This window comes from Choloepus didactylus, chromosome 15, assembly GCF_015220235.1.
Source record: "Choloepus didactylus isolate mChoDid1 chromosome 15, mChoDid1.pri, whole genome shotgun sequence".
Lineage (NCBI taxonomy): Eukaryota > Metazoa > Chordata > Mammalia > Pilosa > Megalonychidae > Choloepus > Choloepus didactylus.
This window is the reverse complement of record NC_051321.1, coordinates 66,824,867-66,849,736: the sequence shown is the minus strand read 5'-3', so window position 1 is coordinate 66,849,736 and position 24,870 is coordinate 66,824,867. Positions and strand designations below refer to the sequence as shown.

The 24,870-nt window shown below is 49.0% G+C and overlaps 1 protein-coding gene, 1 long non-coding RNA gene and 1 pseudogene across 7 annotated transcripts; 1 reads left to right on the top strand and 2 right to left on the bottom strand.

The window, feature by feature from the left end:
• Positions 1–163: 163 nt before the first annotated feature.
• Positions 164–7,634, bottom strand: LOC119510382. The gene is made up of 3 exons (XR_005211909.1): positions 7,501–7,634; positions 6,529–6,731; positions 164–641 (listed from the first exon to the last, which is right to left on the bottom strand). It is a non-coding gene; the product is annotated as an uncharacterized LOC119510382 (long non-coding RNA).
• LOC119510381 lies at positions 942–3,369 on the bottom strand (annotated as a pseudogene).
• A 510-nt stretch (positions 7,635–8,144) lies between the features above and the next one.
• On the top strand, positions 8,145–24,863 carry AIFM2 (apoptosis inducing factor mitochondria associated 2). Of its 6 annotated transcripts, none has more exons than XM_037804847.1 (11): positions 8,145–8,224; positions 8,945–9,009; positions 14,955–15,148; positions 15,500–15,615; positions 17,295–17,414; positions 18,035–18,127; positions 19,701–19,809; positions 21,282–21,434; positions 22,575–22,778; positions 23,028–23,204; positions 24,573–24,863. In XM_037804847.1, exons 3-10 carry the CDS (start codon positions 14,971–14,973, stop codon positions 23,177–23,179), a joined length of 1,125 nt encoding a protein of 374 aa, XP_037660775.1. In that variant the 5' UTR covers positions 8,145–8,224; positions 8,945–9,009; positions 14,955–14,970; the 3' UTR covers positions 23,180–23,204; positions 24,573–24,863. The 6 variants fall into 6 exon arrangements, with proteins under 6 accessions (XP_037660775.1, XP_037660772.1, XP_037660776.1 ...); XM_037804844.1 differs by having other exon boundaries at positions 15,473–15,615; XM_037804848.1 differs by having other exon boundaries at positions 8,146–8,224; positions 22,578–22,778.
• Positions 24,864–24,870: the final 7 nt, after the last annotated feature.

Sequence of the window (24,870 nt, the reverse complement as noted above, 5' to 3'; positions counted from 1 at the left end):
AAGAGTCGCATGTGGAGTAGGCAAGCACCAGGCAGTAAGACACACCTTTTTTCTCGGCAGTTTTTTTTTTTTTTTTTTTAAAGTTACATTTTTTTTTTCTTTATTAGAGAAGTTGTGGGTTTACAGAACAATCATGCATAAAATACAGGATTCCCACATACCACCCTCTTATTAACACCTTACATTGGTGTGGAACATTTGTTACAAGAGATGAAAGCACATTTTAATAATGGTATTGTTAGCTATGGTCCATGGTTTAACTTAGGGTTCACTGTTTGTGTAGTGCAGATCAACACTGGGTTTTGAGTCTTGAGTCTGTCACATAGTAACGGCATCACCTTGAGGAACTGAGTTTGCTGTGACAGTTTTTCTCATGTGCCTCAATTCCTTCCCCCATAAGGCTGCTCTAGAGAAGAGAAATAATTTCACACAAGTGGGGTCAAGTCCTACAAACAAATACCTGTTCCAGAAGTTATTTGTATTAGTCCTCACCAAATCCAAAACTCAGGTTAAGGAGGAAGAGGATGGTGCTAAAATAGTAGTCTCTTTCTCTCCTAAGATGAGATAGAGTCAGACAGACTCTAAAATTCCAGTTCTGCCACGTATCAGCTGCAAGACCCTGAGCAGCATCTAGCAGTCATCTAAAGGAAAAATAAATGGGCAGTGGGAGGAAGAAAAGATTTAGGCCTAGCACACAGTAACTTCCCCAAACCCTTAGTTTCCTTTCTTTTCTTACTCTGCTAAAGCTAATAAAACTATTCTCTCAATAAAGGTGTAAAACTTTTATAGGAGACAAATAATGGAAAATGGCTCTTTTCTAGGGACCTCACTAAGAACTTGACTCTTTCAACCGTAGTGCCTTGCAAAAAAAAAAAAAAAAAATTACAATTAGATCCACGTAAACCTTTTGTTTTAATGAACAAAGCATTTCATGGCTTAGATTTTAAATCACATTTACAGATAAGGAAAACTTCTAGGCCCAAACTGGTAATGATGAATCTACTACAGCTGGAAGGAATGCATGGCCCACATGTGTTTTAGACTTAAAAGACAGAGCAGACCAAATATATCATTCTCTAGACTAGATGACCAGAGCTGGAGAAGAGCAGAAGACTCAGGGAAGTTCTTGCAACCATCATCCAATCACTTACCCTTCACACTGCAAACCAACTGAGAGTTGTTTAATTTTAAATGAACTAGAGGTAGGCTCCTGATCATTTTAAGAGAAACTCTCCCACTGTTAACAATTGGGCCAAGGGCATTAGCTACAGAAGGGTATTCCACTGATAAGTACAGAACAATATTAAAACAGCAAAGAGGAGGTTACATAGATAATCGTGGTTCTTCAAATTTCAGAAACTTCCATATCAGCAGCAGAAGAGTGGAATGAATTCTACTTCCCAAAGGCTTAGTCCAAAAACTTCCTGTTGGCATTTGTACCAAACAAGGCTCCCCGTACTTCTGGCATCATCTGCTGGGCTATGAGATCCAGCCAGCTTTCTAGAGTATTAGAAACCTTTATTTAACGATCTCCACTATAGACCTCAACACCACCAGCTATGTCCTCAGGCAGGTAGGCCTCCTGGTCAATTTGGACATCAGCATCTTTTTTGGTGGCAATTTTGTACATAGGAATTGCTTTTTGCACCACCGCCTTTACCAGAGGGAAATCCTGTTTCCTGCGACGAATAATCATTTGGGGCTCCAGCAACTGGTACAAACCCTGGAGGACCAGTCTATTCAGCAGCACTTACCTGGTTGTATCTTTACCCACCTTGCTGAGTCTGCTTTGCTTCATTTAGTAGGTTTGTGATAAGGTCATCTCTAGCTCTGAAGACTTTGAGCCTTGCTTGATTCATCAAATTGGACATCTGAATCTTCTTTTGCTGTTTTTCTTTCTTCTCATAGTATTCCATAATCTTCAGTCTTTGGGTTTGCACAAGACGACCTTTCTCAATGTTAAACTCTTCTTCTGCTTTCCCATTTCCTGGTCAATGAAAGCCATCGTGTGTTTAATCGGCTTTTGCACGTCAGCATTGCTGAGGGCCCTGGTGAAAGCGACGCCAGCTGGGTGGGCAGGAGCCTCAAGTTTAGATTTGAATAGGGTGGTGGGAGGAATGGGAGAAGAAACCCCGGCACAGTGCTTGGCTTCCCTTGCTTTTTTCTCGGCAGGTTTTGAACTCGCAGGATACTCTCGTGCCAGACCAGCGCTAGGTGACTGGTCGTAGTGCCTGTCGGCACTGGGTCCCAGTAGGTGGCGGTCTTGGCCTGGGAGCAAGTGTTTACGGAGTGGCCACGCTGTGCTGAGGCCCGGGCTGGCCCCAGGGTGGCTGGGGTTTGGAGACTCAAAGGCGAATGAGGCCAGGTAAGCCCTCAGGGAGCTGAGAACAGCCCCCGGGTCAGGAACGTGCACTGTGCCCAGGGCCCTGCACAAACTCTGGGCAAGCACACAGCCTCCTTGTGATGCTTGTTCCTCTCTGTACAGCTGAGGGGTGGGTCCAGGGGGCAAGGCTGGGAGAAGTCCTGCAGTAAAGTAAAGGTAGCAGGGACTGGAGCTCAGGGCTGACTTTGTCTGGAGTGGGAGTGGGGACTTATTCATTCAAGGCTGTGTGGGTACAAGGAGCTCACAGGCTATCATGGGGAGACCGGCGTACCCATTAGTGCAGGGAGTACAAAGTGCAGATGGAGGTGTATGCCACGCGCCCGGGAGGCAGGGTCAGGCAAGGTTCGAGACATCTCGAGCTGAACCCTAAAAGGGGAGTAGGGGTTTACCAGGTGGGCAGGAAATGGAGAGGGTGTCCCAGGTGGAGAGAGCAGAGTGAGTTGGGACAAGGAAGGGTGAAACTACTGGTGAGGACTGCACGTGGACAGTTTTTGGTAGTTCTGGGACTGCTAAGTGGAGAAAGAATTGGAAAGGAGTGAGACTGGGGGCTGGGGTGAGAGAGAAGATGGCTCAGGCAGGACTGGTAGCTATGGAGAAGGTCAAGTGGCAACCCAGGAGTTGGAACTGAATGGATGTGGGGCCAATGCCAGAGAGAGAGGGAGAGGGAGAGAGAGAGAGAGAGAGATATCAAATGGTCCCCAGATTTCTGGTTGGGGTAATGATGGAGTGGCTTTTAAGATGTGTGGCTTTTAAGATGTTTGTGTGAGGGGGCATGTTTCCCTGAGGGGTCTATGAGACCTCAAGCAGAGAGGTCCAGCGAGCTGCTGAATAAGTCGGTAAATTAGGACAATGCACCCCCACCACATTTCAGTGTCCTAAGACAGAAGTTTATGGCTGATGAGGAAGGGAAGGGTGGCTCTTCTGTGACAGCGATTGAGGGGCTCAGACTCCTCCCCTCTTGTGGCTCTGTCATTACACCTGGAGCCTCAGTCTTTGCCACATCTTCTGTACCTGTTAGATGGGGAAAAAGAGAGGAGAAGGCATCCCTGCTAATTTTTAAGAATAATTTTATTTTGAAACAATTTCCAACTTACAGAAGAGTTGCAAGAATCCCCATATAGTCTTCACCCAGAGACCCCATTCAGGTTTCACCAAATGCCCAGCGATGTTCATTATGACAAAAATATCCAATTTGAGAACACATGTTGCACCCACTTACCATGTCTCTGTCCCCCCTTGTCTTGGAACAGCTCCTCAGTCTCTCCTTGAGTTTCAGGCCCATAACCATTCTGAAGCTAACGGGGCAGTCATTTTGTAGAATGTTCCTTAATGTGGGTTTGTCCAGATTTCTCATGATTAGATTCAGGATGTGCTTCTTCAGCAGGGATATCACAGAATTGGTGTTGTCTTCCTTGTGTTGCATTCTATTGGCGGCACTTGGTGTTTAGTTTTTCCACTCCGAGTATATTAACTTTGACCTCTTGAGTAAGATGGTGCCTGCCAGTTTTCTCTACTGTAAAATTCCTTCTTTTTTGTTTGTAATTAATAAGTGATATGTGTGGAGATACTTAAGACTATGTAAATATACTGATCCTTATCCCACCTCCACCTGCCAGGTTTATCATCCATTGGTGTTTCTTGACCAGATAACTATACAGGTTGCCAAATGGTACTTTCCTATCATTCCATCATTTCCATCAGTCCTCCTACCTTTATTAGTTGGCAATTTATTTTAAGAGCTTTCCTTTTTCTCTATTACTTTATTTATATCTGTATGGACTCATGAATTCCTATTTTATTCAATGGGATATGGTCTATTATCTTTATTTATTTTGATGCTCAAATTGCCCCAAATTTGGTCAGTGGGGGTTCCTTCAAGCTAGTCTCTGTGTTATTTTGACATCGCTCATCATTCTTGCAGCACTTTCTTCACGGTGAAATGTTCTAGGCTCATATGGTACTCTCCCTGGAATCAGCCATTTCTCCAGGGTCCTTTCAGGGGAGTATGGTATTTAGAAACCAAGATCTAGGCACTAGGTGTGTTTAGTGTCCTGGGGAGTTGCGCTCCAGGCCCTCTTAGTGGGCAGACCTTTACGTCTATATTTATTTCAGCCCCTTTTTACGTTGTAAGTCATGAGTTCACTCCAGTAGTTCCAATTATGATTTAATACTACAAGGTTCATTCTAGCTTTTCCCCTTTTCATATTTGTAACTCCCTCCCTGTCTTTTAAGGCTTACAAATTTAGCTGGAACTACATATGGAAAAGGGGGACCATTGAACAAGCTCTCCAGAGTTCAGAGTTTAAGTGAGGATACAGTTGCTGTTTCTCTAGGCTTCTGAGTTGATCCCAGTACCTTGGAACTTCCTCCCCACCCCCACTTGAGCCCTGGGAGCCAGTAATAAAGTCACCTGTTGTCTGCCACAGAGGGTCCTCAGGCCTGGGAGCCAGCAACCCTCCCTTGTCCTAGATTCTGTAACACTAGGATCTGCCTGCTGCCTCACTAATCATTAAATTGCCATTGAATTGCAATATTTTGGCCTCTAAACCACACCTTCCTACTACCTCTGGCACCTGGAGATTCAAAGGTTAAAGTCCTTTGTTAGGCTGCATTAGTCAGGGTTCTCCAGGGAAACAGAACCGACAGGACATAGAGTATATATTCTATGTATATCTATATATATGAGATTTATTATAAGAAAGAAAATACATACTGAGATTTATTGTAGGAATTGTACACAGCACCATGGGGGATTGGCAAGTCTGAATTCTGTAAGGAGGTTTTGATAAATTCCCCGGGAAAAGCTGGCTGACGGAAGTAGATATAGAAAGTCTTCTTTCTGACTGCTAAAACCATCAGTTCTCCCTTCAAGTCCTTAACTGATTGATGAGACTTCTCTCATTGCTGGCGGCAGTGTCTTTTGTTGGTGGTAGATGTCTTCAGCCGTAATGCAATCAACCAACTGATGATTTAAATCTATGAAATACCCTCACAGTAACAATCAAGCCAGTGCTTGCTCAACCAAACAACTGGACACCATAACTTGGCAAGCTGACACAAGAACTTAGCCATCACATAGGCTGTGACCCCTGATTTTGAGTTCCAAAGCTATGGGTACTGAAGGGCTGAAGGAGAAGAGTGATATGGGTGAACTGCCTGAGGAAGGACACACGAGGGGTTGCGCTGAGACCCTCCCCCCTCTCCTGGATCAAGCTGTCTTCTGGTTGCCAAGAAGGTACTGAGTGAGTGACAAACACCTTCCCTGATTTCATGATTTGGGGCAGATCTGTGGAGATTGGCCGAGCCCAGTTCTGCGCCATCACAACACCTCCCCTCCTTCCCTTCCAGCTTCATGTGTGTGTTGCAGTTTTTTGGAGTCATTCACTTCACCTGCCAATTGGAAGCCTCTTCATCCACCCAGGCCCAGATCCTCCATGAACCTCCCTTGACCTTTCCAAGCCTCAGGGTCAACTCCCAGTGCCCTGGGTGGGCTGTGGAGCACTCCTTCCACCTCTCTGTCTCCCACGGGGCCAAAGCCTGTGCTAGTAAATTTCTCCTTCTCACTTGGTGTCAGAATTGAGACCCTCTCTGTTTGCCTGCTGTGCTGGTTTGGATATATTATGTCCCCCCCACAAAGCCATGATCTTTTCATCCAATCTTGTGGATATCTGGATTAGGTTGTTTCCAGGATTGTGACTCACCCAACTGTAGGTGAAACATTTTGATTAAATATTTCCATGGAGGTGTACTCCCTGCCCTTTTAGGGTTGGTGTTAATTAGATCCACTGGAGTTCTTTAAGAGACGCTTGGGAACCGACAGAGATGCTGGCTGACGCTTGGAGATGCAGAGAGAAGGACGTTTGAAGATGCTAAGCTAAGAGACGAAGCCCAGAGTTTGCCCTGGAGAAGCTAAGAGAGACCCAGAGACATTTTGGATGAACACCATTTTGATATGCAATCTGGAAGCAAGGGAACAGCAGATGCCAGCCACATGCCTTCCCATTCTGACGGAGGTGTTCCGGATGCCCATCAGCCATTCTTTAGTAAGGTATCCTCTTGTTGATGCCTTAGTTTGGACACTTTCATGGCCTTAGAACTCTAAATTTGTAACCAAATAAACCCCCTTTATAAAAGCCAATTCTTACCTGGTATTTTGCATAACGGCAGCATTAGCAAACCGGAACACTTGCTCAGTGACCTCCAGTTCCCTTAGGAATGATGCCCTGCTGAGGGATTTCCTGGCTTTAGGGTCATGGTTCCCAATCCCAGTTCAAGGCCCAGCCCCTGTTTTACTAGCTGCTTGACTTTGCATATGCTTCTTAGCCTCTAGGAGCCTCCATTTCCTCATCTGCAAATGAGATTCACATAACTTACTTTGCAAGATTAATATGAGAAATAAATTTGAGAAAGTATGCAAAGCCTTGGCTTGTGTTTCAATAATAATAGCTATTTCCAAGAGTACTGGTAGGATTGTTTCATCAATCATGTTGGTTGCCACTGGCTGGGGGGAGGGGGAGGAATGGGGATTGACTGATTAGTAGGTATGGAGGTTCTTTCCAGGGTGATAAAAATGTTCTGGAATTAGATAGTGGTAACGGTTTGCACAACATTGTGAATATACTAAAACCCACTGAATTATACACTTTAAAAGGGTGCTTTTATGCTGTATGAGTTATATCTTAATTGCAAACATTAGCAAACTCCTGGAGAACCAGGTGCTGGGCTGGTGGCAGACACTGAGGACCCAAACTTCTAGATGGAATTTATCATCACACTCTCTGTATCAGGGGTATTGGGTTCAATGTCTTTGACCATAGTTTTTGGAAAAAGTACAGGAAGGGCCCTTTTTCATGTGGCCTTCTGTGAAAACTGAAAGGTGAAAGACATGTATAAAAAGAGCATTTGGCTGGGAACAAAGAAGCCACCAACGTGCTGCACCCTTGGGCAAACTGATCTCTTAATATGAAGTATGTATAATAAAATGGCTGGGGCTATTTGTTGCTGCTGTATGCTAGGCACCATGCTAAAACATCTCATATAAATGATCTGACTGAATCTTTTCCACAGCTTTTAAGGAAGGCATTAATATTTGCATTAAATAGATGAAGATGTCTTACCTTTCACCTTCGTTTGATCCTACCTCCAGCCTGTAGCTTGCATCAGTCCATTTCTCCCAGATCCTAGTCCGCGTTCCTTTCTTTTTCAGTGGTCTACATACCCTCCTAACTAGTCGCGCCGATTTCACTGGGGCAGCTCCCACTCCCACCCCCACCCCCCATCCCCCCATCCTTCCACCACAGAACGCAACTCAGGACCCGTAATCCAGTGGCATCCTGTTGCCTTTGGGTTAACACAGGCGACCTCCACCAGGGCCTCCGGGCCTTCCGGGGCTGGGGCCGCGCTGTCCTCCCGCCAACTCTGCAGCGCCCCTGCTCCCACCTCCTCCTGCCTCTGGGTCTTTGCAGATCCGAGATGCTTCCTCTCCTCCCCGCTTACCAGCTAACATCCTTATCCTTGGAGAGCCTGAGAGAAAGGCCCTCTGCACCCTTCCCTTCCACTCCCTACTCCACCACCCATCCCCCCTACTCCGCCCCACGCCCGCTCTCCCAGAAAGTCAGGCCGAAACTTTAAGCAGAGAGTCATGGAAGGTGAATCTGGGGTTCCAAGTGGCTCAGGGTGGTGGGGCGGCTCGGGGAGGGGCGGCGGCCGCGGGCTGTCCTTTCCCCGAGGCCCGCGGGGGGCGGGTGCTGCGCGGGCCAGGGGGCGGGCACGGGCTGAGTCACTCCCCGGAGGGCCTGGGGCCTGGGGCGCTGGGAGACCGCTGCGGGAGCGCGCGGGCAGGTGAGCGGCGCCGGGTTGGGCGGGGAGGGCTCCGGGGCTCCGGCGCTCGCAGGGCCCGAGAGGGGCCCGGGACGGGGGCGCGCTGGGGCTTGGAAAATGCGACGGATAGCGCTGGGAGGTGGGCGCGTGGGACAGGAGGCTCGGGAGGGGAGCTCGCCAGGATGCAGGGCTCGAGCCTGCGCCACCCGGTTCCTCCCAAGAACAAATCAGGGAGGCGTACTCCCCGCGGAGGGCAGCCTCGGTCTTCTTGCCATTCCCTCTCTCACTTGGCAACTCTCCACCCCACCCCGTACGCCCGCATAAATCCCTGCTAAGTCTTTCCAAGAAAGAAGGGCTCAGGCCGGTAAGAACCAGGCGAAGAAGGAGAGACGGGGCGGGTGTAGCCCGATCCTGGGAGGGGTCCGAGGTAGGGATTGCGAGCCGCCGCCAGGCTCGAAGCTGTGCTCTTTCCCTGCGCGCCTGCCAGAGGGCAGGGCTCCAAGATGAAAATAATTGGGGTTACCCGAGTGCACGTAGACTCCGGGGGTACACTTAGGAGGTCTGCTCCCTGCTCCCAGGAGAACCCTGGGTTCCGTGGGGACAAAGTCCACGGTCACTGAACTAACTGAAGCACAGGATGCCTGACCTGGACCTAGAACTGTTTTTAGCGACTGGTGTTGCTATTTCCTTCGGTCAATGCCACTCTCTCACCTTTAGCAAGAGTTCCTTTGTCTCCTTTAGATTTACAGCGAGAGTGGAGAGGTCAGAGATCCTTTGGGAGCTGGATGATCCTGTGCCTGGCAGAGGTGAGACGGGGTCAGGCATGAGATGGGAAGGGCATTCTAGGTTTCTGGGGTTTGCACTCTCTGTTCAAAGAAAGCCAGTACTTAAAATATGAAACAGGCCCAGCTCAGGTTTTTGGAGGTGTGTGGCTAGAGTGTCCCAAGCTCTCAGACCCCACATGGCCTCACTTCAGCACCCAGAGAGGAATCCTCCAAATAGTCCTGTGTGTAACCATAGATCTAGTGTACCCCCATTTCACAGAGAAGGAGACTGAGGCCCAGCCTGGGCTAGATCTTGTCCAGGCCTGCCCAGCGGTTTACTGTTGGAGCTGGGCTGATCCGCATCTACCGCAGGGCCAGCCTGGTCTTCATCTGGTGGTGGGCAGACTGGGGCGTTAAGGGGACTGCAAAGTGACCTGCTCCACGGAGGATGGACAAGTTGTGTGGGCCTAGGTTTTTGTGACACCTACTTGTGCCTGTCTGCCCAAGAGCTGCCCTTTCCTGGGGCAAGAGGGGAGACAGCCTCCTTTTCAGACTTTGAGTCCCTTTCAGAAATGGGTCATTTTAGGGTTAGATTCAGCGTGTTTTCCCTGGGGGGTTGCTGACGGAGTGCCCACTCTCAACCTGATGCCAGTCACTGAGCGCAGTGAGGGAGACCACCTACCCTCTACCTCCCCCAGAGGGAGAGGGGACGTCTGTGGCGCTTGGAGTCACACTCTAGCTGCCCTCTCACCCAGGATGGCCTCTCTGGAACGTGGCTGTCTAAAAAGAGTTGGTGTTGGAATCTACCCTCAGAAGTAAAAAAGCTACAGGTGATATTTGTAATCTCTGAAGCAATATTGGGCGATGTCCTTAGTTTGATCAGAGTCCACCGAGTTCCTTCTGCTTGTCTTCTGAGGCATGGCCTCTCCACAGCTTTGGATAAGTTTAACTTCCTCATTTTTCAGTAGATTCCTAAAGGCCTGAACCTTTTGAGCCCCTGTCTTCTCTGCTGCATTCATTGTGACTTTTTGAAGGATCCCCCTGAGGTCATGCTGAGTGAGTGGCCTTGGAAGAGAAGCAGGGTTTACTGAGCAAACTAGAATGAAAACCAGATTGTGTGTGTGTGTGTGTGTGTGTGTGTGTTGAGGGGGAGGGTAGCGAAGGTAAATTACTAAGTTGTTGCAGGACAATTAGGGTTTGTTCTGTTCTCTCAGGCTTTCTTTTAAGCTGACCTTCCTGAAGCTGGGCAGAAGGGATAATAGCTAAAATTCTCAATGATTCCTCTCTCTCTCTCTATTTTAATGCAATTTTATTGAGATATATTCACATAACATGCAGTCATTCAAAGTGTAAATCAGTTGTTCACAATATTGTCATATAATTGTGCATTCATTGCCACAATCAATCTTGGAGCATTTTCAAAATAAAAATAAAAAGAATATCCCAAACATCCCCTTCCCCTCCTGCCCCACATTGTTCCTTTATTTTTTTAAAATACAGTTTTATTGAGATATATTCACACATCTACAGTCATCCACAGTGTAGTTATTCACAGCACCATCATACATTTGTGCGTTCATCACCAGAATCAATTTTTGAACCTTTTCCTTACTCCAAAATAAAAATAAGAGCAAAAAAGAACACCTAGATCTTTCCATCCCCTCCATGCCACCTATTCTTCATCTAATTTTTGTCCCCATTTTTCCACTCATCTGTCCTTACACTGGATAAAGGGAGTGCGAGCCACAAAGTTTTCATAATCTAACAGTCACACTGTGCGGTCTACATAGTTATACAATTGTCTTCAAGAATCAACGTCACTGGGTTGCAGTTCAACAGCTTCAGGTATTTCTCTGTCAATGCTTCCTCTCTTGATTTGGATGTTCACATCAGATCAGATGGTGGGTTTGGCAATTCCTCAAAAAGTTAAACATAGAGTTATATGAACCAGCAATTCCACTCCTAGGTATAGAACCATGAAAATTGAAAACATATGTTCATGCAAAAACTTTGACAAAATGTTCATAGCAATGTTATTCAGAATAGCCAAAAAGTGGAAACAACCCCAAAATCCATCAGCTGATGAATGGATAAATAAAATTGGTATATCCATCCAAGGGAATATTTTTCAGCCATAAGTAGGAATGAAATACTGATTCATGCTACAAGATGAAATGAACCTTGAAAACATTATGCTAAGTGAAAGAAGTCAGACACAAAAGGCTACACATATTATTCCAGATACATGAAATGTCTAGCATAGGCAAATCCATAGAGACAGAAAGTAGATTAGTGGTTGTCAGGAGCTGAGCAGTGGCAGGGTAGGGGTGGAGGGGACAGGAGGAATGGGAACTGATGGGTATAGGTTTTCTTTTTTTTTTTTTTTTCACTTCCAAGATCATAATTTATGTATTATTTTAGATAAAAAGATACTATACATATTAGAGAATCCGTTAAAATTTAATTCTAGAGCTATATACCATCTAGTACTTTTACATTGAATGTTAACCAAAAAAGTCTCTAAACACCCGAAAGCCCCACTATTAACACGCACTATGATAATAAAAAGTTTTGACATTTAATTTGTTCAATGTATAGTATTGACATTGTGAAACCAATGGTTGTCTGATAAAGAAATAATAAAAATAAACTTTAAAAGCAAAAGTTTATAATTGTATAGAAATGTGCTAATTATCATAATTGTATATAAAAATTAGAACATAGCAGAGCTTTCTGTTACAAAAATCTTAATCATCTGCATTTGTAGTCATTACTTGCTAACAGTTTATATGAACATCTGCTAGGACTGACATAGTATAAGTAGATAAATGCCATTGAAGAGCAGACATTAATTTACTGTAGAAAGAAAAAGAAAAAAAAAAACTGTACTTGAGATCAGCACTGGTCACAAGCCTCTTTCCCATAGAAATTATAAAAACAGTATGAGTTAGAGCACAGGTCAACTTGGACTGTGGAGAATTGAACTTGGATAAATAACTAAACTTTCTAAAATAGGGAGGAAAGCCCCTCTCTTAAAAGTGAAGCGTGGAGGGCTGCTTGCTCCTGTAATGCCTACCTAGATGTGTGCATATGTGTAGCAGATGCACGTATCTTACCACCCATAGTGAGATGAAATTTCATGTAAAAAAAATCGTCCATCCTTTTAAAATTAATAGCCACAGAATATTCATATATCTATATATATCAGTTTATCCTGTAGTCTCCCCTTGATGGACATTGAGGTTATTTGCCAAGCACTGCTATGCTTTAACTTATAAAACATACAGTTTTGAACACTTAGGGGTGTATGTCTAGAATTGCACATCCGTAGCTTAGGCCTGTGGTTTGGGTGTCTGGCAAAGCAGGCAATGGCTGAGTGGGGTAGGGGTAGGGTGGGGTGTCCAGCTGTCCCTGGGAGCTAGGCGAGAACTGGCATTGTAGAGCTGCCCCAAACGGCCGAGCGAGAGATGGTGTGTCCAAGAGTGTTGGGCAAGGGAGGCCATTGAGGAAGAAGGGTGGACTTGGCTGGGAACTGCTGGCCTGCTCAGGTCTCATGGAGGGTGTCACAGGTCAGTAGAGAGCAAAGAGCAGGTTCCTAGGAGATGCCTTTGTGGGGATGGAGTGTGAAATGGCCTGCCATCTGGCTCTGCCACAGTGGTCCCCCACGTGGGCCTGGGTGTGCCCTCAGGCCCCAGACCCAACACCTGATCCTCCAGGGAAGCAACTGCCTTCATTACGGGGAGTGCCTAGTTGGGTGAGAGAAGGGTTTGTCCTTTGGGAAAGCCAGTTGATGAGCCCGGGTTGCTGGGGGAGCAGGGGCTGCTGTGTCACCTGCCTTCCTGACCTCCTCACTTTTCTGTTCCCCGAATTCCTGTCACTCATTCTTGCCACTGGGGCCTCTGGCCTAACTGCTCCCTCTGCTGAGAAGGCCCCAGCCCTTTTACCAGGCTCTAGGGCATCCTCCCTGACTCTGGGTGGCCCAGCTTGACCTCACAGAAGAACCTCCCTGTCTTGGAAACCTGTGTATGCAAGGAGATCTTGGGATGTCAGAGCTGGCTGGGCCCTTACAGTCCTCCCATTATTGGGGGAGAGCAAAGGCCCAGGGAGGGGAGAGGTTCTGCTGCTGGCCCTGCAAGGTGATGCAGGGAACGGTCTGTGTATCCCTCAGATGCTGCCGTCATGCTGCCCGAGAGGGTCCAGGCGGGCTGGAGCACACTTTCCCACGGTGCCTTTCGGCAGCTCTCCTGTCTTTCCTCAGGTGGACCTCAGAGTCCACTTCCTGCTTCTTGACGCCCAGTGTGAACCTCCCCCCCTTCACTGAAGGCCACAGCAGCTGCTTGGGCCTCTGCCTGCTTCACGTGCAGAGCTGGTTTCTTTCTTCACATCTCTCCCTAGCAGCCTGTTTTGGTTTCTGCCTCTCCCAGACCTGGCATGGGCCAGGAGGAGGTTTGTCTGCTGCACCCCGATACGCACCCCCTCCAAAACCCACGTGCACTCAGGATCTCACCTGCTATCAAGGTGGCTCCTCAGGCCCTTCCCATGTGAGGGAGCCTGTCTGAAGCCTTTTCCTTCTCTGGGTCATGCTGGACTGGAAGCATGGTCCCTGGACAGCCCTTGGCCCTCTGTAGGGGTAGACACTGGAATGCACCAGGGGACCCAGGCCCTTTGGAGGACGGAACTAGTCAAAGCCTCTCAGGCTGGCTGGGGAGCTCAGGCAAACGTCACTTAAACCCTTGTGCTTAGTGGTTTAGCATCTCCAGACCCCGCATGAAGCCTTCCTCTGCCTCAGATGTTTCCGGCTCTGGGCTAAGGGTTCTGGAATTTTTGCTATTCAGGGACTTCCCCACCGTTTGTTCTCAGTTTGCTGGGAACTGGTTAGGCTGCCCCAGTCTATGTTTGAGCATGTTTCTGGGGAACCCTGGCCTTCCCCTCGTCTACAGAGGCCTGTCATCTCAGGACTGCTCCCCGCACCAGGTCTCCAGCAGGAACTTGCTCCCCTCTCTCACTCTGGAACCGGCACCGATGGCCGCCTCTCCCCAACCCTCTTTGTTACCAGTAGACATTGCTTCTGGGTCCTGGCCCAGTCCTGTTCCTCCTCCCAGAAGACGTGTCTTCCTGCCCCTTATCTCCAGGGGGATGACCCCTACCCCTCCAGCAGGCTGAGTCCCGGTGGGCATCTGCTGTCCCAGGAATGCTGCAGTGGAGATTACCTCCCTGAAGCCCCTTCCTCTCCACCCCACTGACAGGTCCTTATGTCACAGCTCATTCTGTCTTGCAGAATGATTGTAATAACCTGCTACTTGATCTCCTTAGGCCTGGGGCTTAAACTGGTGACCCATGGGCACGGCAGAATCTGATTGCCATGTCAGGTAGTGCAGTGCTAAAGAATTTCTTAAGTTCCTTTAGATGAGGTGTGTGATCGTCACTTCCCCACTTCCCCATTTCTTGTTATTGTACACCTGCCCAGCTTCACACATTTATGTGATCCTCCTGGCCCTCTGAGTTTGCAAACTCTGCCTTTATAAGGGACCAGATCCATCTGTCTGTCTGACTGTAGGGTCCATAGCAAAAAACATGTCAAAGAATAGGAAACAAGAAATGTACATTGCAGAATAAATGTTACTCCCCTCTTAAAAGTCTTTGATGAAATAAATTAAGTGAAAAAAAAATGCAGGACAGTTTATTTAAAAAAAAAATACTATGATTGTGGATGCACAGAATGTCTCTGGAAGGATTCATAGGAAGTTGGTAACAGTGTATGCCTCTGGAGAAGGGAACTAGGTGGTTGGGGGATGGGGTAGAAGTGGCTCTTTTCCTTCTGAATTTATTTCAGATTTTTCTAGGTTGAAATTTCACTAGTAAAAGATTACATAATTTTAAAAGGTCAAGCCCTAGCATTCGAGGCCCTTCTCTCCCCCTCCCCCTGCCTGCCTTTGCCACCTTATCTGGCCCCCCTGACTCCGATGTGGTCTCCCCTCCCCTCCTAGCAGTTCCTGGTTCGAGATGGGGTCCCAGGTCTCTGTGGACAAGGGCTCTGTGCACGTGGTGATCGTGGGCGGGGGCTTCGGTGGGATCACAGCCGCCAGCCAGCTCCAGGCCTGGAATGTCCCCTTCCTGCTGGTGGACATGAAGGACTCCTTCCACCACAACGTGGCCGCCCTCCGGGCCTCCGTGGAGAGTGGTAATGTACTCTCTTTCTGGGGGCTTTCTTTGTGACTGTGGTCATGGCTGTGGGGCCTGGTTTCAGGGCTGGAGGCAGTGTTCCCCACTTAGAGCAAGATGCCTAAAATCCCACCATTAGGCAGACTCTGGAGAATCTTAAGATTCTAGGCACTACTGCAGAAAATCTCCAGAAGTAAGCGTGAGCTTTTCTGAGGACTGGAGGCCCAGCCTGGCCCTGTAGGGGGCATGAGGGCCCCCCCGGGTATACTCACCCAGCTGTTTGGCCTACGGTGCAACTCAGCAAAGGTTCTGGAATATTCTTGCTTCCTCTGGGTGGCCCCAGTGCTGCACCGTGACCTCCATTCCCCAGGGTTCGCCAGAAAGACTTTCATTTCCTACTCGGCAACCTTCAAGGACAACTTTCGGCAGGGCCTGGTGGTCGGAATAGACCTGAAGAATCAGAAGGTGCTGCTGCAGGACGGCGAGGTGAGTGTGTGCAGGGGAGCTGCCCAGTCTACCCGCTGCTTCAGGAGGCCTCTGGTGGATGCTGCTACTGGCTGTCCAGGGGAGAGCGGGTCGTCCGTGGCCCCCAAGCCCTGGCCTGGTGCTGGGCAGACAGAAGATTCTTCACCACAAGAACCTGATGGCAGCTATTTCTTGAGCCTTCCCTGCAGGCTGTGCACTGCCCTGAGGCTTTGTAGAAACCTCCACAGTGCTCAGTGTGACTCCCTGAGGGAGGTGGGGTCCTCGTTTCCCAGGGCTGCCGTGGCAAAGCCGTAGCAGAGCACCACGGACTGGGTGGCTAAAACAACAGAATTTTATTCTCTCAGGTTCTGCATGTGAGAGGTCCGGAGCCAAAGTGTCGGCAGGGCCTGCCCCTCTGAAGTCAGGGGAAGAATTTGTTCCCTGCCTCTCTCCTGGCTTCTGGCAGTGTCCATGGCATTCTCTGTCTCAGCCATCCCATGGTGTTCTCCCTTTTGTCTGTCTCTTTGTGTCCAAATTTCCTCTTCTTAAAAGGCACCATCATGTAGGATTAAGGGCCCACCTTACCCCAGTGGGACCTCATTTTTAACTTGTCTAATTCCATCTGCCATGACCCTTTTTCCAAATAAGTTTACATGCTGAGGTATTGGGGATTAGGACATCAACATATCTTTTTGGAGGACACAGTTCAATCTGTAACAGTGATTTAACCTCATTTTATAGAAAGGCCCAATAGCTTATCCCAGATCCTGCATTGGTAAGAGACAAAGCCAGGATTTGAACCCAGGCAGTGTCACCACAGAGCCCACGCTCTAAAAGCCAGTGTCCTGGGTCAGCCTGGGGTGTGGCCAGCAGTGTCCTTGCTGTCCATAGTCGGTGGTGAGGCACTTAGCCATGTTCCCCGGACCGGGAGGTCGTGGTGGGAGAGTATCTCTTCACCCACATTGGTTTTCGCCACCCTGGTGGGCAGCAGGGCGGGTCGGTGGCACTGCATGACCAGAGTGCTAGCTCACTCCCTGTGCTGAGGGCCCCTCCAGGCCCAGCTCCTGACTCTGGTTTGGAGCTAAGGGGATGGAGACAAAGGAGTCATAACTCCTACCCTCAGAGAGTACGCAATTTAGTGCGAGTGAATTCTAGGGTTGGAGAATCTCCCGGTTGGAAAGATTACTGGGTCTTCTAGTCCTATGGTTTTGAGGCTGTGCTTCTCAGAGCCCCAGAAGGGACCCTGAATGTGTCTCAGGCTTTCAAGGGGATTGTAGGGGCTGAGTGGGATGCAGACCCTCCTCTCCCTCTGTCAACAGAACACAGCCAACTTTCTGTATTTAGGCTCCAAATAAGATTTCCTTTTTTTTAGAGAGAAGGATGGAGGGAAAGGGTTCGAATGCCCAGGGGGCTCTAAGCTAATTCCACGGTGGAGGAGAGATTCTTGCTTATTCCCAAAAAGTAGTTGGGTTCCTGCTTGCTTGCCTCTCACTGCAGGGAGCTCACTCCTTCCACTGGCTGTGTTGGAGGCCTCTCACCACTCAGCCTAACCAGTTTAGTGGTTTTGCTCCCTTCCCTTGGTGGGGCCAGAGGCGCCTCTTCCACCTGGTGCTCCTGGCTCATGGGGGGGCCTGTGTCCAGTGCAGAGCCCAGGCTCCCCACCCTGCCCCATCCTACCCTCACCTTCTTATTCCTCGTAGGCCCTGCCCTTCTCTCATCTTATCCTGGCCACTGGCAGCAATGGACCCTTCCCGGGCAAGTTTAACCAGGTTTCCAGCCAGCAGTCCGCCATCCAGGCTTATGAGAACATGGTGAAGCAGGTGAGCTGGTTGGCTGACCGGGGGCATGGGACAGTGAGGGCAGACCAGGTGGGCCCCCAGCAAGAGCAGGGCTGCTGACACTGGGAGAGGGCACCTGGGGCTGCAGAAGGAGACTGCCCGGGAGGTGTTCTGGCCTGCCAACAACAGTGTGAAGTCAGATGGTTACTAGCAAGATGCTTTCCTGTGAGATCGCTGAACCTGTCACTGAAGCCTGGAAGTGAGTGCCCCAGTCTGGCCCACGTTGCCAGTTGGCGCGGCCCAGACTCGTCTCCCTTAGGGCTTTCTGTGCTCACAGAGCTTTGTGCTCTCTGGAGCTGGCTATATCCACGATCTCCATAGTTTTCAAAGCAATCCTGAGAGGGGGAGGACAGGGGCTGCTGTCACCATTTAACAGATGGGGAAATGGACACCCAGACAGGGGTCCCAAGGTGAGTGCTATCAAGTGAGGACGGCTGTTGTGGGCTGCCCAGCACCAAGGAAGCACTCCAACTCATATCCTAAATTTGGAAACGGAATTCTGCATTCTCTGTTCTTCTTGGACCGAGGAACCCACACCAAAGGCTGGACAAGGAAGCAGGGGTTAGATTTTTGGGTGTGTTTCATATTTTCTTTTCTCGCAGGTCCAGAGGTCACAGTTCATTGTGGTGGTGGGAGGAGGTTCCGCGGGAGTGGAGATGGCAGCAGAGATTAAAACCGAATATCCTGAGAAGGAGGTGGGTCTTCTGGCTTTGGCTTTGAACTCTAAGTGGTTGGCTTCCTTCTGTGTTATCTGCACTTTGTATTGAACATCAGGAATTTGCTCAGGGCCTGGGAGGCAGGAGATCCAGTAACGCCAGGGGAGTGTGTGTTGTCTAGCTCGTGCTCTCTGCACTGGAGAGTTCCCTGAAGTGTGATTCTGCAGGGGATTTTCCTGGGAGATCCGGGACCCCACTACATCTGAAGTTCTCAGCAAGAACCCAGCTGTTCTGGGTGTGTCCTAGGGCGGGGACAGATCCTGCTCTCTGTGATCCAGTGAGGAGGACCAAGGCCAAAGGAGATACTCAGAGGCCCACAGCCAGGCAAAAAGAAGAGTGATGGCTTAGAAAAGTTGAACTCCAGTATTCTCTTCAGTGTTCAGGCCTTTATGATATAAATGTAGAATCTGATTACATCTTTTGCTGACAATCAGTTCGGACAAAGACACATGACTTTGTCTTTTTGGGGGGGGGGTGGCAAGCAGTGGCTTTTTCTGCCTCTTTTTCCTGTAGCCCTTGCCCTGGACGTGCCTTGTTTCCTCCTGATGCTTGCTGGGACAGAGAACCTGCCAGGCAGTCCTGGCACGGCTCTAAGGGCTGGGCCAGGGCTGAGTGATGGATCAGGAATTCCGGCCTCTCGGCGGGAGCTTGCTCACAGCTGATGCCAGCTCAGCTTCTGAGAGCTACACAGAGCCTGTGGCTGGTTCTTTTTCCCTAGGGGTAGGCAGGTTGGTTTTGAAAAGAAAAATCAGTGTGGGCTAATTTAATTATAGAGCTATTCTCTGACAAGTTGTTGGAAGTTGTTATGAGTTATTGTTTAAGTTTGATTTATGGAGATAAAGACCAGTCTGAAGGAGTAAATAATTCCAAGTAACTCAGTGTAATTTCCACTTGTTTATAATTTGTAGTCTAATGAGAGGAATAGTAGCCAACGTTTAATAAGAACTTAATCTGTGCTGAGGTATGTGCTTTATGTGTGTTTTCTCATTTCATCATTACAAAATTCCCGAGTGGGACTGTTATCCCCCTTTTATAGCAGTGTTAACGTAGGCTGCAGGAGGTGTACAAGTGAGCATCAGAGATGGGTGTTCAGTCCAGGCAGTCTGATTTCAAAGCCCAAGCTTTGGACCTTATTCCAGGTTGCCTCTTGCTTCCCCGAGCTGACCCAGATAGCAAGTAGATATGCCTGGAAGCACGAATTTTAGGACCAGCTTTAATGTAAACATCAGCCTGATTTGCGGGTACAATGTCAATGCCTCACATGTAAACCGAATCATGATAAGTGTCCTGGGATGCTTGTCAACCATTTTCCAAGTGGCTGTAGTGAGATGTGGGTTGTAGAGCATCGGTGCTGTGGTGGTCCTCTGTCCCAGGGCTGACAGGATGGAGCTGGAAGCCCTGGACTTGGAGCTGGAAGATGTGGACTTGGGCCCAGCTCGCTGCCAATCGGCTCCGGCATTGGGCAGGGGCAAGGCAGACTTTTTAAGCCTCTGTGCTTGAGCCAGAGACTCTGTGGCTCCTTCTCAGGCCCTTTGCTTGTTTCTGTTTCCAGGTCACTCTCATTCACTCCCAGGTGTTCCTCGCCGACAAGGAGCTCCTGCCTTCTGTCCGGCAGGAGGTGAAGCAGATCCTCCTCCGGAAGGGCGTGCAGCTGCTGCTCGGTATGTGCAATTTCACCTCCTTCGTTGTCCTCCCCTGGGTTAGTGAGATAACGGCTCCGAGGGTTGGTCGCTGCTGCCAGCTTGAGGGTGGCTGTGGTCAACCCCAGGCTCCCTATTTTCCACTCTACCGTCTTGAGCATAAAGCCCACTCAAGCCTTGTTGTCCATCTGGAGGTTGTGTCTGTTCTCTGGGAGGGCAGAGGCCCTGAATCTTACACAATTTCCATGCCACAGAGGCAGCACTGTCCTGGTTATTGCTTTGACCGCAGTGCAGATGATAGACACATAATGCTGCTTGTTGAATGATATTTAGAAAATGCATCCGTCTTAGTTTGCCAGGGCTGCTATAACAAATACCACGAACTGGTTGGCTTACACAGGAGTTTATTGTCTCATAGTTTTGGAGGCTTAAAGTCCAAATTCAAGGTGTCGGCAGGATTGCACTTTCTCTGGAGTCTGTAGTATTCTGGTGGTGACCTCCGGCCATCCACAACACAGTCTCTGCTTCTGTCACCTGCCGTCTCTCTCCCCATCTGTCTCCTCCTCCTGTGTCCAATTTTCTTCTGCTTGTAAGGACCCCATTCATTTTAGATTAAGGTCCACCTGATTCATTTTGGCTTCACCTTAACTAATCACATCTTCAAAGATGCCATTTAAAAATAGGTTCACACCCTCAGGTCAGGGGTTAGGACTTGAACATGTCTTTGTAGAGGACACAGTTTGATCCTAACAGCGTCTAAAGGATTTGACCCGAATGATGATGTCTCTGTGGTAGAGGGAATGGACTTGCTGATTTGTAATTTGAGGATAGTAAGGAGTATGGCTTTTGTCCAGAGGAGGAGGGAAGAGAACCTTCCAGCATTTTAGAGAGTGGGGCTTTTACCCCAGTGGTGTGACCACACGCTTCACCACACTGGGCCTCGACCCCCTCACTTCTAACCGGGTGTGACCGGTGTGTGTGACCTCACATCCTCCGTTTTGTAATTGGTTATACGGGACTGTTCTCAGCTTTACTTTCAGGCAGTGAGTATAATAAGCTGGCTTTGACTTTTCTTGCTTTCGCCCTTATCGGGGGTACCTTGGAGGGCTCGTCCTGCCTGGTTAGGGTGGTACAGCTGACATTCAGAGAAGCACGTTTGAGGTGTTCCATTGAATGGCTTTTCCCAGAATTTCTTGGGAAACTCAGCTCACTTCCCCACATTGCTTCTTGGAACTTTCCTCCATTTGGATCCCTTGGGGGCAGTTGGCCAGTTTGTGCTTCTTGTGGCAGCAGAGTGGACTGGGGATGGGGTGTGGTGGGATGACGGGAGGGGAGTGATTGGTCTGGTTGGGCCACAGCGGTCCAGGCCCTCTCTGGGGCCTCCCTGGATCTCCTGCTTTACCCCGAGTCAGCCCCGGCTTGGACCCCGGACTCGATGAAGTGCCCATCCGCTGCCAGCTCCTCGTCATGAACTCCCTCACTCCACGTGACAGGTGAGCGAGTGAGCAACCTGGAGGAGCTGCCTCTCAGTGAGTATCAGGAGTGCCTCAAAGTGCAGACGGACAAAGGCACGGAGGTGGCCGCCAACCTGGTGATTCTCTGCAATGGCATCAAGATCAACAGCTCTGCCTACCACAGTGTGTTTGGTAAGCAGGAGGCCGAGCGTTGGCAGTGTCGGCCTACCTCCCCAGGCTGGGAGAGAATGCCCCGCAGTCCCCTCTCCCAGGAATCACCACCTCCCCGCCTTTTCCCCTTTCCACCCAACGGCTTGTTTGGTTTGAGTGGCAACATCAACTTTAAATTCAGGTTAGGGTCCACTTTTGCTGTGCTTTTCTCAGCTGTGATGATGGCCTGGTCCAGGTGGCCAGACTGACCAGAATCTTCCAAAATTAGGTCCTGTCCCCTAGTGGTAGGAGATGGGAAGAGGTTTCAGTGAGACACAGATCTGTCTTCTGTTCTTTTCCTTCTAACATGGATGTGGAGAAATTCCAGGTACAGGCCTGCCTTTCTCTAGCCCCTGGGTGCTACACTCCCCAAACCCCAATCCAGACATTTGGCCGCTTGGGCTTGGAACAAGTGTCTGGGGAATGGGGGCAATAATATGGCCTCATGTTCATTCAGCACCATGTGTAACTATTTAGCGAACTGGAGGGGGAGGGAGAGTGCCATGTGTGAGCTGGAGACTCAGTGGCTCCTTCTCAGGCCCTGTGGCTGCCTTGCACCCCCAGGTCCCCATCATTTACTCCTGGTACCCTTCCTGACAAGGAGCTCCTCCTGCCTTGTGTCTGGCAGGAAGTAATTATCCAATCCCAGATTGTGTGGGTGGGATTGAGGGTTTGTGATGGACAGCGATCTCAGAATTTCACGCCTCATTGTCCTAATTTTGTATTTTCAAAGATTTGTTCTTTAAGTCTCTTAAAGAAAAAAAAACACGGTTCACTGTTAATTAAAACCCTGCATTTATTTTAAAAATTTGATCCACGTTCAAAAGGAAATTTAAGACTTGGCTAATCATGGTAACTTGTAAAGAATTGTGTGCATTTCATGAAATGATGCTTGCTCTTTTTTGTGGCTGATTTCCACACTGGAGATAGTAGGCTGCCTTTGCACAGAGGAATTCTGAGTTAGAGGCCTCAGGGAGAAATAAAGTAGGTGGGAGGTTTGCATCTTGAGGATGCACCTTTGGAAGGTGACTTGGCCACCATCTAGAGCTCATCTTCACCTCATTCTGGTGGCCAGTTAAAGTGGCGACTAAGGTTCTTGGTTTCGGCGTCCATTTTGCCCAGCAGAGAATGGACTGGCCAGCAACGGTGCCCTGAGGGTTAACGAGTACCTCCAGGTGGAGGGCTACAGCAACATCTATGCCATCGGCGACTGTGCCGACGTGAAGGAGCCCAAGATGGCCTATCACGCCGGCCTCCATGCCAACATTGCCGTGACCAACATCATCAACTCCCTGAAACAGAGGCCCCTCAAGGCCTACAAGCCCGGTAAGCGAAGCCCTGCGTGCTTTACAGCGTCAAGAGAATTTGGAGTGATGCAGTGAAGCCTGACTGCTGGGAATACCCCCTCGAGCTCTTCAAAAGTAAATCAGGGAGTCAGTTCCTTCCTAAAAGCCTTAACACATTTCCCTGCCCTGACACCGAAGACCCCTGGGAGGGTTTCGAGCTCTGGTAAACTGCAGGCCCATGAAGGTTAAGCACAATTTTAGTTTCTGTGTGTGTCTCTCTCCGCTACAGGTGCGCTGACGTTTCTCTTGTCCATGGGAAGAAACGATGGTGTGGGCCAGATCAGTGGCTTCTATGTGGGTTGGCTCATGGTTCGGCTAATCAAGAGCCGGGATCTGTTTGTCTCCACAAGCTGGAAAACCATGAGGCAGTCTCCACCCTGAAGGGGAGGCCGGGCCAGGTGCCCAGGTACTGGCGTGGGTGGTGAACGGATGGCTTGACCAATGGCACCAGCCTGACAAGTGCCAAAAGGCAAAAGCTCTTTGTCCAGAGTTAGATGCCAATGATGTACCACTGACGGGAAACACAACCCATATAAAACCAAATTTAAAAACAGAGAGAGAGAGAGAGACATTAAAAAAAGATTCTCCAAGAGGATGCTTTCTGGGTTTGCAAAGTCTGCTTGCAGCTGTGCTGGCTGAATGGCTCACTTGGTTTTGGGGTAGGCACAGCCAGCTATCTGCCACAGACTCCTTTTGTGTGTTTGTTGTGTTTGGGGGGATGTGATGGTTTGGGGGCATTCAGAGCTCTCAGAGTAGGTAAAGGAGAGTCTGGTCTTCTGGAGGTTGCCATCCCCTTGCTAAGGGAAGGAGAGACTGCACGGTGAGACTAGCTAAGGAAGGGGAGCTGGGGTGCAGAGACAGCCTGCACCCTACCTCTTTCATCACCTGAATGTTTGTGGATCTAGACACCCAACAACATCCAAGTGAAATGGGCTAATTTTAGCCTGTTTGATAGGAGGCTAATTTTAATCTGCCCCTAATTTGTGGCTAGCTTTATGGTCTTTAGTCTTAATGAAACTTTCTATATTTCCATTCTAAATACTGACTATACACCACAGGTTACATTTAAGAAGAAGGAGTTAGACAAAATTTCTCTCCTGGTTAATCCATCCTAACAAAGAGTGAGTTTTTACAAATCTAATAGGGATTAAGACCAGTCCCTGGAAAGGCAGCCGAGCTGAAGTGAGCCTTCAGTGGGCTGAGATCTCCTAAACCTTCAGGGAACAGGGCTGCAGGCATGGACAGAAGTGTGAGTGAGAAAATTCCAGCTGGATGCCAGTGGGGCCTGCGGGAAACGGCAGGTTTGTGCTTCTGGTTTCCCGGCCAACCCCAGTGTCACTTCTCTGGAAGTGCAGCCACATGACAATAGAGCCTGACACCGACTATGTCTCCTATATTTGGGAGAGAACTTCTCTCATTCACTAGTCTTTCAAAAAACTTTTTTTTCAAAACCAGATGGAAAGTGAATCATGAGATTAAGGCTAAATTGCAAATGACTCAAATTTAACATAAGGAGGCTCCTAGTTTGGGCAGCATAGATTAAATCTCTGTAGCAAAAGTGGTTGATAAGTTCATCCGCATAAATTCAGGCCCTGACTCTTCTCAGCCTTGCCCGTCCTTGCTCCCTTTTGATGATGGCTTCTGGGGACTTGGCCGGAGTCCTTGGGATACCAGCCTCTGGAGTTTTCAGCCTGTCCCCGGTTTGGCCCATGGCCCAGGGTCTGTTCCACTTTATTGCCCAGGACTAAGCAAGATTTGCTCCTCTCTCCCAAAGGATGGTGGCCCGACCCTGTGGCAGACAGCAGAGCCAGTGCTGACGGCTTTGTCCAGGACTCGTGGACCATCACCAGCCAGCTTCACCCTTCCCAGGAGCTGGACCTGCTGCTGGGGAAACAGGCTGTGCTGTCTGACCCAGGCCTAGCGTGGTGGGGGTCTCAGCCCACGAGTGACAGCCTTATTCCATTTGAGTATCTGTAACATTCTAGAAGTATTCACCATTGGGGCACAGTTTTCCAAACCACAGAAAATGTTTGTGGCAATAAAAGAACATGTAGGAAGAAAGACACCAGATC